General features: G+C 45.2%; 1 protein-coding gene across 2 annotated transcripts in view; it reads left to right on the top strand.

Moving 5' to 3' along the window:
* Window positions 1-16,230, top strand: part of KMT2A (lysine methyltransferase 2A) — a 43,417-nt gene that overhangs the window by 19,589 nt on the left and 7,598 nt on the right. The window contains exons 17-28 of one of the 2 annotated variants that reach the window (XM_025193829.1): window positions 270-343; window positions 769-962; window positions 1,925-2,031; window positions 2,629-2,766; window positions 3,995-4,153; window positions 4,419-4,536; window positions 4,626-4,704; window positions 4,926-5,086; window positions 6,609-6,794; window positions 8,126-12,452; window positions 13,932-14,012; window positions 15,503-15,567. In XM_025193829.1, coding sequence (XP_025049614.1) covers window positions 270-343; window positions 769-962; window positions 1,925-2,031; window positions 2,629-2,766; window positions 3,995-4,153; window positions 4,419-4,536; window positions 4,626-4,704; window positions 4,926-5,086; window positions 6,609-6,794; window positions 8,126-12,452; window positions 13,932-14,012; window positions 15,503-15,567 — 5,689 coding nt within the window. Of the gene's footprint in view, window positions 1-269; window positions 344-768; window positions 963-1,924; window positions 2,032-2,628; window positions 2,767-3,994; window positions 4,154-4,418; window positions 4,537-4,625; window positions 4,705-4,925; window positions 5,087-6,605; window positions 6,795-8,125; window positions 12,453-13,931; window positions 14,013-15,502; window positions 15,568-16,230 lie in introns of both variants that reach the window. The other variant, XM_025193828.1, reaches the window with a different exon arrangement.

The raw sequence follows: 16,230 nt of genomic DNA, 5'->3' as shown, positions 1-16,230 counted from the left end.
AAAAAAAAAAAACCAACCATTTTCAGTCCCTAATTTCTGATGGTTCTGGCCCTTTATGGTGCCATTGGGTTCAGTGTACTCTGAGCATTTAGCATTGCTTGGCTGTCTCTGGAAAATAAGTAAAAGACCTTGGCAGTTTTCTTAAGGTTAAGAGTTTATTCTGACTAGCCTGAAATCTCTGCACATCTGCAGTGGATCTTGGATAAATGTCTTTGCCCTTTTTATGTATGTTTTGTAACATTTCTAATCAAGTGTTGTTTTATCTTCAGCAAATGGAGCGTGTTTTTCCATGGTTCAGTGTAAAAAAGTCCAGGTTTTGGGAGCCAAATAAAGTAACAAGCAAGTAAGTAACTCTTCTATAACAAGTAGCAGTACCCGCAGGGATTGTCAGCTGTTCAGACAAAAAAAAAAAAAAAGAGAGAGATTCTGCTACTGCTAATAAAAATAGTAAGCGGATTCCTGTGCTCATGCATGTTTTGTGTTTCTGAAACAGGGGGAGTAAAAGCAGGATCTGAAACCTGGTGTAGAGGGTGTTGGTTATTTGTGAGCCTCTCTCGGTCTAGCATTGCTTGCATTCTGGTTATAGATCATCTCAAAGGGCACAGCAGCACAAGCCTTGACGCATGACTGGCAGGGTGCAATGCCTGTTCGAGAAGTTAGAATTTGTACACGTGTGGCAGTGAACGGTTCTGGGTGCTGACTGTGGATGTGCTAGTTGGCAGTTCCCAGATGTATCCAGGCTTGACTGTTGATTTGTTGTATTTCCAGCAGTGGGATGCTGCCAAACGCAGTGCTTCCCCCTTCGCTTGACCATAACTACGCTCAGTGGCAGGAGCGTGAGGAGCACAATCGCACTGAACAGCCCCCTTTGATGAAGAAAATTATTCCTGCTCCAAAACCCAAAGGGCCTGGAGAACCAGATTCACCAACTCCTCTGCATCCTCCTACACCACCTATCTCTAGTAAGAAAACAGCTTCTGGCAGAGTTGGCCCTAAACCCAGCATGTCACTTGGGTACCCAAGACAGGTCTTTATTAATTCTCCAGAGCAATTTGGATGCATTTATTCCTTTGGGCAATCTTTAAATGGTTGCATGGTGTCTCGTTAATCTCGAGTTTACCAAGTCAGTCAGTATAAGTGTAGCTTTGTCAGAGCTACTTGAGCTACACCCAGGGTCCCCTTCAGATCTGTTGAGATACACTGGGCACAAAGCCAGCCTGTAGGAATATGAGAAAAAGGCAGCTGGACAGGCTGCCGAGGAGGGAGGCAGGGGCAGGATATGGCAGGCAGCAGGAAGCTGCAGGTTTGGGATGGGGACAGGAGCCAGGGAATCGTTTAGGGGCAGTTGGAGCTGCAAGGCTAGAGACCCGAAATGGGAGCCCGGAAAGCTCTGGCGGGTGGCGGGGCAGATTTCTGGAGTGGGTCTGCCAGAAGAACCAGCTTGGGGGTGGCAGTAGTTGTTTTCCTGTTGTAGATGGATCCTTCCCCCGTTTCTTTTTAAAGCCCATAGAGGAGGAAGAGGTTGAGGAAATGTTACTTGCCCTGTGGGTGTCTCAGCTCTCCACTGGTCCTTTCTTGTGTCTCTCTTCTGGGTCAGGAAGAGAAAAAACAGAAGAAAAGGAAGTTATCCTGAACTGTTAGTTAGTTGGGATTTCTTCTGCCAAGCTTGAGCCCAGGAACATTGTACGTAACTGTCCCTCCTCCCCAGACAGCGCTCTTGTAGGCTGTACAGTTTGCCTGACTGAATTTTCAAAAATTCAAGCTGGTGTTTGAAACTGTGTAGGCTGCTTTTTGACTCTTCTCCACTTGTGCACTTAAGACTTTTAAACTGAGAAGTCTTCTAGATAAATATTTCCCTCCCCAGCCTTCTCTCTTTAAAGACCAGTTGCCAGGAATAAACAACATTCTTTCTTTTGGCTGTAAGGCTCTGATAGAAGCAGGGAGGATAGTCCTGAACTTAATCCACCCCCTGATGTGGAAGACAACCGGCAGTGCGCACTGTGTCTGAAGTATGGCGATGACAGCGCTAACGTAAGTACCTAGCATACACGCACCGACAGGCTATGTAACAGGAACAACATTTCACAGCGGATTTTACTTTGAACCTGGAGCACAATACAAGCGAGTGATTGATGTTCTCTTTCCTTGCAATGCGATATTAAAATCCTGTAGCTTATGTTAAGAGAGAAATAACTTAATTACATACTTTGCTCTGGTGTTGGATGTACCGTGGTTTTAGCGTCAACATTTCCCTTTGCCGTTAAGAGAGAGATTGCTGCTGTGATAGGAGCTTGTCGTATAACATATAAAGAAAGTCTTAGGAGGTGCACAGATTTTGGGTGAAGTGACTGAGAATAGTGGGAGGCGCAGGAAAAACCTGTCGGGACAGAAGTTTAATTTCCCTCCTTCACAGCGCGCGTTGCAGATGGCGGAACGTGTGACCAAGAAGACTCCACCTTTTAAGTTCTCTTTAGTTTGGGTCCATTTTTTAAACTTTGAGAGTACTGCTAATTTGCTAGACTTCATTTTTGGGTGGTTTTAAGTCCAGTGAACTCTCCTGAAATCTTTGTGCATTGCTGTGCACTGCAGAACCTTTGAACAGACTTTCTGTTGCCTGCTGTTCTTTAGGATGCTGGACGTCTCCTCTACATTGGCCAGAATGAGTGGACACACGTGAACTGTGCTTTATGGTCAGCAGAAGTGTTTGAGGATGACGATGGGTCTCTGAAAAATGTACACATGGCTGTGATCAGGGGAAAGCAGTTGGTGGGTATAAGCGAACGGTGCTTAATTAGGGTTGAGAATATGTAGTGTTCAGATTTGAGGTCTGGCTGAAGGATATTTTGTGTGTGTCCCCTTTTGCCATTCATCTGGTTTCTTCTTTTATTGTCTGTAATACAAAAAAAAACTTCCCAACATTTTCATTAAGCTACCTGAAAGGATAGGAAAGCTTACTGTTTCCTTCTGAGTCGCTGTAATCTCCTAGTGCAAAAAACAGGGGAAACCAAAAGGTGGTGGTAATGGGAGTGTGTGGGAGTAACGCTTTGTGGACTGAGAATTTTTTTTTCCCCGAGGGAATCTCTTACGAACAGATTCTCTGCCTCGACCAATTTAGACACCATAGTTTTATTTTTAAAATACCCGTACTTTTGACACGTCTTGTTGCTAAGTGCTGCACCAAAATGTAAGATGTGCAACAATGCAGTATATAATTAGGACTTTCTGGGTTGTCTGTTTGATTTGATGACACTAGTGAGACTTGGATGAGAGACGGAGACTGTTCCTAGATCAGAATTCCAGGTTAGCTGTTTTAGTTGAGAATAAACAACAGCTGAGCCAAGAAGGATGCTCAGAAAACCAAGTACTGATTAATTATCTTAACGTCTTCCTTTCATGCACTCATCGCTTTAAACATTGGAAAATAATAAATAGTTGCATATAATTTTCTGCTCCAATTCCTAGTGGTCGTGGAAGATAGTTAATCGTGTAGTAAATCAGTGGTTGCTTCTTCCTAGAAGAAAGGAAGTGGGGATGGAGGCACTTGTACAAACTACGTTGTGAGACCAGTCTGGCCAAACTTTGGCCATAAGTATTGGTCTGCATCAATGGTGCACAAGCAGTGTAGTTGGGACTAATTGGTCAGCAGTAGGACTGTCACGAATAATCAGCTCTTGGCAAGGTAGCTGTGTGCAGATTTGTGCAAGCTTCGCTGGTTGTGAAGGGTGAGCAGGATGGCCTTTGTGGGTTTTGGAGGAGTCTGAATTTACCTAGAAGCATTTGCTTCCTTCTCTCCATCCCTACCCCCTACCTCTTACTCTGAGGTTTTTGGGTGTGAACCTATGTCAATGACTAGTTTATTTAACCAACATGACCAGGAGTTGGGTCAGGACTTTGACCCCTTCGTCATTCTCTAAAAAAAAAAAAATGAATTGATGGCGACCGATTCGAGAGCTCGTTTAGAAACTTTCTAAAATTCCTGTTTTTGGCTTTGCAGAGATGTGAGTTTTGCCAAAAGTCAGGCGCCACAGTGGGCTGCTGCCTTACTTCCTGCACTAGCAACTACCACTTCATGTGCTCCCGAGCCAAAAACTGCGTCTTTCTGGATGATAAGAAAGTGTACTGCCAGCGACACCGCGACTTGATCAAAGGGGAGGTAAGAGCATTCCCAGGCACCCTTCTTTGTCTGTACTGTAGGTGCTTTTGCTTCTTAAAAGATGAGTGGGAATGGCGTCTTCACAGGTGAGGGCCTGGCAGGACTAGTGGGGAAGGGTAACTAGTGATGGCTAACCACACTGGGCAGACCAAATCAAGCGTTCATTGAGAGAAGCTGTCTGGACTATACCCAACGTGTTTTTGTGTGTCGTGTCGTGTCGGTTGTTTGTTTGAATTAACATGGTACTGATGGGTTCTTGTTTCAGGTGGTGCCAGAGAATGGGTTTGAGGTTCTTAGAAGAGTTTTTGTGGATTTTGAAGGGATCAGTTTGAGAAGGAAATTTCTTAGCGGCTTGGAGCCAGAGAACATCCACATGATGATTGGTAATGTCTGGGTCTTGGCTGTTTTAATTCCTGATGCAGGAATCTGGTGTCTGCTCTCTCATGGAAATCTTCTGGTCCTTTCTGTTCAGGTTCGATGACGATAGACTGTTTAGGAATTCTGAACGATCTCTCAGACTGCGAAGACAAGTTGTTTCCCATTGGCTATCAGTAAGTACAAGCGGCTTCATGATCAGGTAGACGTAGGTCTTTGTTGTGGGGAAACTTCCACTGAACTGGGCTGAGGTTTGGTTGAGTAAAGCTAATTAAGGACCTTGGGATTAGGCTGAGTACGCACCGAGTAGAACAGGAAGCATTTGGAGCTGCTGAGCACGGAGGTTGTCTTCCACGCTAGTGGAAATGCTCATTTTTTTTTTTTTAAACTTTTCCAGGTGTTCTAGGGTGTACTGGAGCACAACAGATGCTCGGAAACGCTGCGTGTATACGTGCAAGATAGTGGAATGTCGCCCTCCTGTCGTAGAGCCAGATATCAATAGCACTGTAGAGCATGATGAGAACAGGACAATTGCTCACAGTCCAGCACCACTAACAGGCAAGTCCCTTAAGATGCCTTTTAATGGCAGACCATCCATTCAGTGTATTGTGTTTGCACCTAAATGGCTTGTGACCTTGAGGTTGCATTCTCTGTAGTAAGCTTGGGACCTTCTTAATTTTCAGATAGGAATTGACGCACAAATCACTTGTTTTTACAATTATGAGACTAAATCTTGGGATTTTTAAATATTATTTATAACCCTCATGGTTGCATAGGTAACTTTTGAAATCTTGAACCCAGCATAAGGGGCTACAGTAGGGCCTTTGTTTGCAGTAATAGTACTGCTGGACTAGTACTGCCAAATTGCGAACTGTTCCATTTGTCTTGGGCACTTATCTCGAAAAACCAAAAATGCTTTAAATATCAGTGTTAAAAATGTCACTGCTGTTCATTTTAGCAGAAGCAGCAAAATAATGTTGCCTCTTCCATGGTTCTAAAATATTTCCTAGAAGGCTCCACGCGCTGCAAGTCGCAGTTATTCCCCGCTGGAACCTCCGCCATCATCTCTGGGCAGCTTTTACAATACAGTTGTATTTTGTCAATGCATCGTATTTACAACTACTTAAAACTGAACGTATCTAACGGGAAGTTACTGTATTGACTACATGATTCGTTTCATATATATTTGATTAGATTCTTAATCAACAAAAGACCACCTATCTATTTTAGGCACCTTGGACAAAAGCAAACCAGCTGAAGCAGTTAATGTACCAACAGTCCTCAGCAAGACTCCCTTTTCTCTGGGCTGCTCCCTGTCCAGAAGTCAGCGATTTAGATAGAGCACTTTGGCTGTTCTGACCTAAAATGGGGAGGGTAAGACAGGGGGCCGCTCACTGAGAACACTGTATTGTCTCAGTGCTCCCATTCAAGTGCCTCTGCTGATCGTATCTAGTAGCATTTCTGGAAAGGAGAAAATCTCGCAAGTAGGCAGGGCTTAAGCCAGTTAGGGCTTTATTGGTCCAAATAGCAATTAAAATCCTCCAATTTTTAATTTAAATGCAGATGCTATAGAGTTTCAAGTCTGCTGCATAAGACCTGGCACAGAATCCTTTGGGCCTTGCTCCAGAATTTAAGTTCACATTTCTGAGGAGTACATAGGGACTTCGATTATAATGCAAATCTTTTAATGGAAATGGAAGAGGATGTAGGAGATTGAGTCAGGAGATTCATTTATTAGTAATTACCATTGGTGCTGGTGGAGCTTTAGAGATGCATAGAAAGACGAGATCATTGTCCCAGAAGCAGCGTGTGTGTTAATAGTGAAGCTGCCACATAATTTGTTCATAGCTTTGTTCACTGAGTTTTTCGATTCAAAGGTTTCAGTAGAAGGAGTTTATTTAGAAGGAAGAAAGTGGGCTTTTGCTTTCTTATGGGTCATGCAAAATAACAATATTTTTATATTTTGCTTGGCAAGTGTGCCTTGATTTCGTTGAGGAAAGGTTATTGTAGATGCTCCAGCAGACCTCAGCTTCTTAATGGTGACTGTTTTATGTTTTGTTAAAATCTTGTTCTGCAGCAGAAACTCCACCCAAAGAGAGTCGAAATACGCCAGAAATTGTAAACCCTCCGTCGCCAGACCGTCCCCAGCATTCTCAGACCTCCAGTTCTTGTTACTATCCTATAATATCGAAGGGTGGCAGGATCAGGACTCCAAGCTATCCCTCAACACAGCGGTCTCCTGGGTCTAGGCCTTTGCCCTCTGCAGGTATTAGGTTGATTTTTTTCTTCCATTGCTTCTGCATGTGTTACGCTCTGGCTTTTAGAAATTCTTATAGTACTTTGGTACCAAGTTGACTGTAGAAAAGATTGTGAAAGGTGAGAGTGGATTTGGGGTAAGAAGAGATGTTCTGGGGGCAAACAGCATAGATTATTTTGGGGGGGGATGCTCACTTCTTTAGTCCATAAGGTGCAAATCTACCCTATCTTCTACCTTAACTGTAGACAAGCTGTCATTTCTCCATGCATCAGTCATTCCCCACTTGAGAACTGTTGGAATAATGTTTCACAAAATTGAGGTAATTAATATGTCCTATAAAAATGTTTCGAAATCTTTTTGATGAAACTCGTAGAAATGCGACTTCTGAAAAACATATCAGACTTATTGATCTTTTTTCCAAAGTTTGCTGAAATCTTGTGTTGCGTTGCTTCAAATTCCTTTTCAAATAAAAGCAAAGATATTAACCCCCTTTAATCATCACAAAATTAGGATATCCTGACATGCTGTTAGAAAGTTTTCAGAGTTAAGTTTTGAATTTTCAGGGCCCATATATTGTAGACAACCGTCGATCCTCTGACTGGGCACAAGAGACCTAGTCAGGTGCCTGATGAATCTGCTTGTACTGAATCCTGCAGCCGTCACACCAAAGCCTTTGGTATGCGTGTATGGGCAAGAGTGTGGAGGAGTGGAGGCTGCCCTAGATCGACCGTCCCCCCTTTAGACTGTTGAGACAGTGTCCAAAGGCCAGAGCGAGTCCAGACATCCGTTGCCTTGATGCTCGTCGTGTCTGCCAGAGAGCAACAGATGAGAACTGCAGCGGACTGCCTAACACGCGTTTCTGTCAGGGTGACGTCCCTTAGCCTTTCTCCAACTAACGAGTACCCACAAGGCAGGCAGGTCTGGGGTTTTGAGGCACCCTATACTTGCCGTACTCTGGCGGTTGTAACAGTGTGGTCTTTATAAGAGCCCCCCTGGCATGAGTACCCCCACCACAGGCCATCAGGCCCTCCAGTTGGATTTAGTTTACAGTCATAGCCAGGAACAAATCTAGCGTAGCACTGAATCCCACAAAGTTTAATTCGGAAGCTATGAATGTTGACGCTGAGAGATTTTGAGCTGTCAGCTTTGCATAGGGGATGTGTGTATACAAAGGGTCTGATTTGGGGGGTGGGTATTTCTTCATTCTAATTTTTTACAGAGCTTACCTAAATCTTGTGTTAGTTGTATTTTTTGGCATATGGCGCTCTATTAAACTGAGGTACATGTACGTGCTGGTCATGTGAAATTCACTGTTTTACTCCTTTGTCTTTCCTCTTCAGGGAGCCCTACACCAATGACCCACGAGATTGTAACAGTGGGGGATCCTTTACTGTCCTCTGGACTTCGAAGCATTGGCTCTAGGAGGCACAGTACTTCCTCTTTGTCACAGCAGCAGTCCAAACTCCGAATGATCTCCCCCACCAGAGCTGGGAATACTTACTCCAGACACAGTGTGTCTTCGGTATCTAGCATTGGGTCCTCCTCTGAGCATGAACTGAATGCAAAAAATACAGACCGCTTCACAGGGTCAGTGAATTCGAGTACTCCAAGTACTCTAGTTCAAAGTAGTCCTACTACGTCTAGCTCCCAGAGAATAGTACCTACGAGTGGAAGTAAAACTTGTCACTTGGATGGATCTCAGTCTTCAGAAATAAAACACACTAGTGGCTCAGACTTGATGCCTAAAACTGCGTCTTCAAAAGGAGAGAAGACAAAAATGTTGAGCTCAAAGGACTCTGATTCTTCAGCTCATAGTTCTGCGTCTGCAGGAAATGCTAAGATGTCCACTCAAGCACACAGCTCCTCGGGCATAGAGTTAAACATTAATAAAGCAGGAACTTTTCAGGAGCCTTCTTCAGGAACATTTTCTGCCAAAGAGACCGTGTCCTTTCCATCTTTACATCAGAGAGGCCCACGGAAAGAGCGAGACCCACATACAGAACCTGTGCAACTAGAGAAAACTCTGTCAGTCGAAGACGCCGATGCGAAGAGCGTGAAGGCGGCTGGAGTGAATAGCAGATCTTCTGCAGCAAGTGAGCAGGTAGCTTCAGCCTGCAGAGAGAAACGACAGAAAGGGAAAAAATCAATGAAAGACGCTTTCAAAGAGAAACATTCCATTAAATCTTTTACAGACACAAGTCAAGCAACAGCCAGTGATGAAGGAAGCCTAAAACCAGACTTCAACCAGGTTTTGGCAAACGAACAAATTAGCCAGAGGTTGTGTAATAATGTTTCGGCTGACAAAACTGGGGAGACTCCACCTGCACAAGGCAACTCTAAAGCTCCTCTGATGCAGGTTGAAGTGGCCTCAAAGGACAGTCAGGCTCCTAGAAAACGCACAGTTAAAGTCACCCTCACTCCTCTCAAGATGGAAAGTGAAAGCCAATCTAAAAATGCACGAAAAGAAAGTGATTCTGAATCTCAGTCTAAGGGCACAGAACCAGCTGCTTTGGCAGAGCAGTCTTCGGCATCGGAAACCCCAGGAGACGGCTCTGCAGTTCAGGGAAGTCCCGGCGATGCCTCGACACAGGAATCTCAAAATCATTCTTACGAGAATTTGCCTGTCCAGGATAGAAACCTGATTCTTCAGGATGGAACAAAAGCTCAAGAAGACAGCTCCTACAAGCGGAGGTATCCTCGAAGGAGTGCTCGAGCCAGGTCTAACATGTTCTTTGGACTGACCCCTTTGTATGGTGTGAGATCTTATGGAGAGGAAGACATTCCTTTCTACAGCAACTCGACTGGGAAGAAGCGGGGAAAGAGGTCTGCGGAAGGACAGGTAGATGGGGCAGACGACCTGAGTACTTCAGATGAGGATGACTTGTACTATTACAATTTTACTAGGACAGTGGTTTCCTCCAGTGCAGAAGAGAGGCTTGGATCCCATAATTTATTCAGAGAGGAGGAGCAGTGTGATCTTCCAAAAATCTCCCAGCTAGACGGTGTGGATGATGGAACAGAAAGTGATACGAGTGTTGCAGCAACAACAAGAAAAGTAAATCAAGTGACTAAAAGAAATGGCAAAGAAAATGGAACGGAAAACTTAAAGCTTGATCGAGCAGAAGAAACTGGAGAGAAAGTACAGGTCACCAAGAGCTCTGCTGGCCACAAAACAGATCCAAAGATAGATAACTGTCACCCGGTAAGCAGAGTTAAAGCACAGGGCCAGGATTCCCTGGAAGCTCAGCTGAGCTCCTTGGATACAGGCCGCAGAGCTCATGCTAGCACGCCCTCCGATAAGAATTTACTGGATACTTTTAACACAGAACTGCTCAAGTCAGACTCCGACAACAACAACAGCGATGACTGCGGAAACATTCTCCCTTCAGACATCATGGACTTCGTGTTAAAGAATACACCGTCTATGCAGGCTTTAGGAGAAAGTCCAGAGTCGTCTTCATCTGAACTGCTAACGCTGGGGGAAGGGCTAGGTCTCGACAGCAATCGTGGCAAGGACATGGGCTTGTTCGAAGTCTTTTCTCAACAGTTACCGACGGCTGAACCGGGGGATAGCAGCGTTTCTTCTTCTATATCAGCGGAGGAACAGTTTGAGTTACCTTTAGAACTTCCTTCGGATCTCTCTGTTCTCACTACTCGCAGTCCTACTGTGCCGAGTCAGAACCACAACAGACTCGCTGTCATTTCGGAGTCTTCGCTCTCGTCTTCGGGAGAGAGGTCTATCCTCGCTTTGCCTTCCGCGGAGTCTGGGGAAAAGAGAGTTACGGTCACGGAAAAATCTGCCTCCAGTGAAGGGGATGCAGCTCTGTTAAGCCCAGGAGTAGACCCAAGCCCTGAAGGACACATGACTCCTGATCATTTCATCCAGGGTCACATAGATGCAGAGCATATTGCCAGCCCTCCCTGTGGCCCAGTGGAACAAGGACACGGCAGCAACCAGGACTTGACCAGGAACAGCGGGACCCCTGGTATTCAGGTGCCAGTGTCTCCTACTGTTCCTCTGCCAAATCAGAAGTATGTTCCCAATTCCACCGACAGTCCTGGTCCATCACAGATTTCCAATGCTGCAGTACAGACCACCCCACCCCACCTAAAACCAGCCACTGAAAAGCTGCTGGTAGTCAATCAGAACATGCAGCCGCTGTATGTCCTCCAGACTCTCCCCAACGGTGTTACACAAAAAATACAACTGACGCCTTCTGTCAGCTCTGCACAGAGTGTGATGGAGACCAGTGCGTCGGTGCTGGGGCCCATGGGAAGTGGGCTTACATTGACTACGGGATTAAATCCCAGTCTCCCGTCGTCTCAGTCTCTCTTTCCACCCGCTAGCAAAGGGCTGCTGCCTATGTCTCATCACCAGCATTTACATCCTTTCCCCACTGCCACTCAGAGCAGTTTCCCCCCAAATATTGGCAATCCTACATCAAGTCTCCTTATTGGTGTACAGCCACCCCCTGATCCACAGCTTTTAGTGTCTGAAGCAAACCAGAGGACAGATCTTGGCACGCCAGCTTCTACGCCAGCTTCTGGTCTTAGTAAGAAAAGGCCGATATCCCGCCTGCAGTCACGGAAGAACAAAAAGCTGGCTCCCTCTGGAACCACTTCTGCCATAGCCTCTTCTGATATGGTCTCCAACATGACTTTGATTAATTTTGCTCCCTCCCAACTGTCCAACCACCCATTAGATTTGGGGACCCTTGGGAATTCAGCATCTCATAGAACTGTTCCTAATATAATCAAAAGGTCTAAATCTGGAGTCATGTATTTTGAGCAGACATCTTTGCTGCCACAGAGCGTGGGAGCAGCCGGTGCTGCTGCAGCAGTTGGCACTTCTCCCAGTGTTATTGGACCAGATACCAGCCACCTCGCAGCAGGGCCAGGGCCAGTGTCAGGACTGGCATCAAGTTCATCAGTACTGAATGTGGTGTCCATGCAGGCCACAGCAGCTCCTGCCAGCGGCGGGTCAGTACCTGGCCACGTTCTGGGACAAGGTTCGGTAACATTAACGAGCCCTGGGTTGCTGGGAGACCTTGGGTCAATAAGCAATCTCTTGATCAAAGCCAGTCAGCAAAGCCTTGGTCTTCAGGAGCAGCACATGGCTTTGCCACCAGGCTCTGGGATGTTTTCACAACTGGGGACATCACAAACTCCATCCACAGCAGCAATGACAGCTGCATCAAGCATATGTGTGCTGCCTTCAGCACAGACTATGGGCATGACAGTTGCTCCATCATCCACGGACCCAGAAGGCTCTTATCAGCTTCAGCATATGACACAACTTTTAGCTAGCAAAACTGGGATTGCCTCCTCCCAGCTGGACCTCAGCTCTGCGTCTGCAACTCAGTTGTCGAGCTTTCCACAGCTGGTGGACATGCCTAACAGTACAGGACTCGAGCAAAACCAGGTTTCCACATCTGTGATGCATGCCAGTTCAGCATCTCCTGGAGGCTCCCCATCATCTGGCCAGCAGTCTGCAAGTAGCTCAGTGCTCAGCCTCACAAAAACAAAGCCAAAAATCAAGCGAATTCAACCATCCTTAGACAAAGGAAATGGAAAGAAGCACAAAACTTCTCACATGTGGACCAGTTCCTCTGAAGTACACATTCCAGACAGGGGGACCAATGACGTATCACAGGTCTCAGCTACAGGGTAAGAGAAATGCTTGTTTTGCTTTAGTCTTGAAGTAGCAAGAGTATTCTTTGATGTAGAAGCAAAAAAAGTTGGCTTTCCCTGCGTGGTTCTTGTGCCACAAGTTTCTCTCTTGGCTTCTCTTAGTAAATCCTTCATTAGTGGTAGTTTCTATTATGAAGTCTGTCATGAGTGGGAAAAGAAATGTCTAAAATCAGTGCTCGGACTTTGCCAGGCAGAACTCTAAGACATCCAAGATTTGAAGTCATGGTTAGCCCTGACAATATATTATTCTTGGTGGTGATTTATTTGGGAGGAAGGACGTTTGCTATAAGCTCTTCCCAGACCAGGAAGAGCTACAGCACAAAGCAGTTCTCCTGCCTGCTTTCGGATCATCAGAAAAAACCCTGGTGCAGGAGGGGACTGTGCACACGTGCTGCAGCCCTGGGCATGGGGCAGTTTTTTATCTAGCCATTGCTGCAGCGACACCTGTCGTACCACCCAGCTTGAGAACCGCGGTTCTGGGATGTTGTTTAAGAAGTCCTGGGCTGCTGCACATACCTGCTGCTTGGAGTAAAGCATAAGGCTGAGTCTCTAGCCCCTTGGGGTCCTATAGGAGATCCCACGGTACTTCTTGCAAGTATAGGAGTGTTGCAGCATCCTAGCTGAACCCATTAGGAATATTGCATCCTGCTTTCCTGAATTCTTTTGCCCTTTCAGATGGATGCAGGATTAGTTACACCCTTAACTGCAGGGTAGTGTTGCTCTTTGCTGGAAAATTAGTGCCATGTTTTATCTGTAGAAATGTCTGTTCTTAGTGGCAGGCAAAGTGGGCTCCAAAAATAGAATTGTAAAACGTTTCAGTGCTATTGTTCTGTCCTCTTGTTTTCCATCTCTCATGACCATCAATTCAGTAAGAGGGGCTACTGAGTGCCCCTCTTACCCTGATCAGTTAGCGGCTGCAGGCACGTGTAACAGTTGAAATGTTCCAAAATGTCACTAACTGGCAACCAGGTCTCAGTTTTTGCGTGTGTCCATGCCTTTAATTTTCAGTGTCATACAGTTAATCTGTTCTGAAGAGCAGGTGATCCAGAATTTTTAAAGAAAGAGAACTTAGAACTAAAAAAAAATGCTTTTCTTCCCATAATCAGTCTTCATCCATATTATCTGGTTAAGTATTTTTGGTAGCTGTGCCAATATATAATCATGTATGCAGTCACCCCTTGGCTTTATGCATGTGGTTATTCATTGTGCTTGTATCTCGTCCTGTCCTGCCAGCACTGCATTTTTGAAGCACAGGTCTTGAGTTTTGCTCTAAAACCCTAGAAATATGATCTGTTTTCTGGCCACACAGGAACATTTGTTCTTATTTCTGTTGTTTGCTGAAATGTTGACTCGCTTGTGGTAACTCCCTGTGGATCCGTTATGACTGACCAGTCTCATTTATGATACGTGCTGCTTGCCCAGTCTTTCAAATGACCCTAAATCTTTCTGTTGCAGGGCTCCTGCAGCGAAAGCAGACACGCAGGATTCAGCAAGCGTAGATCAGCCACCACAAAAACAGTGTGGGCAGCCGACAGGGTAAGCAGAAAGCAGACCTTTTGCTGGTTTGTATTCAGCATTTTGAAAACAAATCCAACTCTTTTTCCACCGTATGTATGTTTTAACTAAAATACATCAGGAGCTTTCAGTCTGGATGTCTAGTCACTTTTTATCCCAATGCCAAACCCTTTTAATAGTCTGGGAGAGGAAGAGAATGTAACTTGATGCACAACAGCAACATGTGCTTCAGAAATACCAGTGAAAAATGCATTTTCACTTGAACTGACTGCTTGTTGAATATTCACTTCAGGACTACATTCCTAAAAAAAGCATTTGCTTATCTGTTTTGTTTTGTGGATACACTTTTAGGGCTGGTAAAAGTGATCAGCTTAGCAGTCTTAAAAATCCCAAATCCTTAATTCACAGAGCAGGGACAGCAGTGCAAGCCTTCCTGTGCCGCCAGGTAGCTTCAGTCTCTTGCAGCCTAGAGAGGAGTCTAGCGTCACTGATCCATTCAGTCCTTGGCTCCTCTGCTATTAAAGGGGACGAGTCTGTTGTGGGTTTTGTCAGGTGAGCCCTTCCCCTCCCTGGGACTTAATTACATCTGTCGCAGGTTTTTGTTAATCCGCTCCCAGTCATATAGTGGTAACATTTATCAGCGTCTTTTATAGAGCGTTCAACGTAATGGTAGCAGGAGCATGCAGTCAAACTGCTGTAGTTAATAGGTATACTTAAATGGACACTTAGGAACTTGTGGCTGAAAACTGTAGACCTGGTTCCTTACTGGTGCTGCTCTAGGTTTAAATGGTGCGAAGATTTGTCTTGACTAATACGAATGAGAGACATGCGAGTGGGTAGTATACTGGAGCGGATGCAGGAGACTGCATCGATGGTCCCAGCACTTGAGTGCTGCTCTGTAGTGTGGGGAGTCTTGCCTCGCGGTGGCTTATCACCAGGGACAGAGACTTGAGGATGGATCTTCCCAGTGAATTCTGTAGTTTGGAGTTGATTCCTACACGGTAGGCTAGTATATGGCTGATGATATGGAATGGTGATCTGAATCCTTTATACCAATTGTAGTGGTACACGCACGGTGCCCGAGATCATTGTATCAAAACTAGCTTGGGAAAAATTAGCCTTTTATTTCCCCGAGTGTACTCTTTTGTGCCATGTGGTTCATTGTGGTCTTGTGCTGGCAGTTTCTCCCCCTTGTCAGTACCTTATAAACATCCACAGATGAGGAGGAAAATGTCCAAAAATATTTTGCGCACAAATATTATTTAAAGAGTTCCCCTTCAGAAACTGGAACTTGGAACAGGAATACAGAAGGAACGTTTGAGCAGAATCTGGCCTTGTTCCTAACTGAGTCTGTTTTTAAAAAGTTGGAGTTAGCATTCCTCTTTAAACAACACACATGATGTTAGAACTGGCTTGGGCAGAGAAAGCAGTAGCTGCCGTCTCCAGGGTGGGGTATTTATTGGCAAGCTTTATGTATTTCACTTTTCCCCTCCTTTTCCTCTTTCCCCAAGGCAAGTGGCAGTCCTTCCGGAATCGCAGTCTGTGCAGAATACAGCGAATGAACAAGAAAATGCAGGTATGTCACATCTTCCAAACGTGCTGTGTTCTGGCAGCCTCTGGTATTGGGTTCCAGGGAGTAGCTTACAGGCTTGGCCTCTCTGTAAAGAGCGCTTGAGCTGCTGTTCTATAAGTTTTGGAAGGAGGCATGTTCTGTTCGGAGCAATGAAAACGACGTGTTTGCTAGATTGTAGTAGTTTCTGGAGTGAAACTCCTGTGTACTATGCAGGCTTGAAGCCATGCTTCTTGTGAGGAAAATCTCATAAGTGCAGGAAATGAGAGCTCCAGGACAGTGTTAAATTTAAAAAACAAACAAACCCCAAAACACTGATTTGCAGCTATAATCTGCTCATCAACCTGATGCCCATTTACACAGTATGCAATAAAAGCTGGTGGTAAAGCTGTTGTATCGCCAGCAGCAGCTCTCCTTCTGTTTTTATCAGTGGTGACCCTTATCCAGAGACCTATAATTTTTTTTCTTTTTTTAATAGTTCTCATGGATGCTCATAAGAGGCAGTTTGGTAGCTTGTTCCAGTCTTGAGGTCCCTGTGCTGCGATCCTGGAACATTAGTAACTCTTTGTGCTAAGTTTTGCTGGATTCTTAAAATCATAGATTCATAGATGTTAGGGTCAGAAGGGACCTCAATAGATCATCGAGTCCGACCCCCTGCATAGGCAGGAA

Source organism: Alligator sinensis, unplaced genomic scaffold, assembly GCF_000455745.1.
Source record: "Alligator sinensis unplaced genomic scaffold, ASM45574v1 scaffold2249_1, whole genome shotgun sequence".
In the NCBI taxonomy this organism is placed as follows: Eukaryota; Metazoa; Chordata; order Crocodylia; family Alligatoridae; genus Alligator; species Alligator sinensis.
The sequence above is the reverse complement of the archived record's forward strand: the minus strand, read 5'-3'. Positions and strand labels throughout refer to the sequence as shown.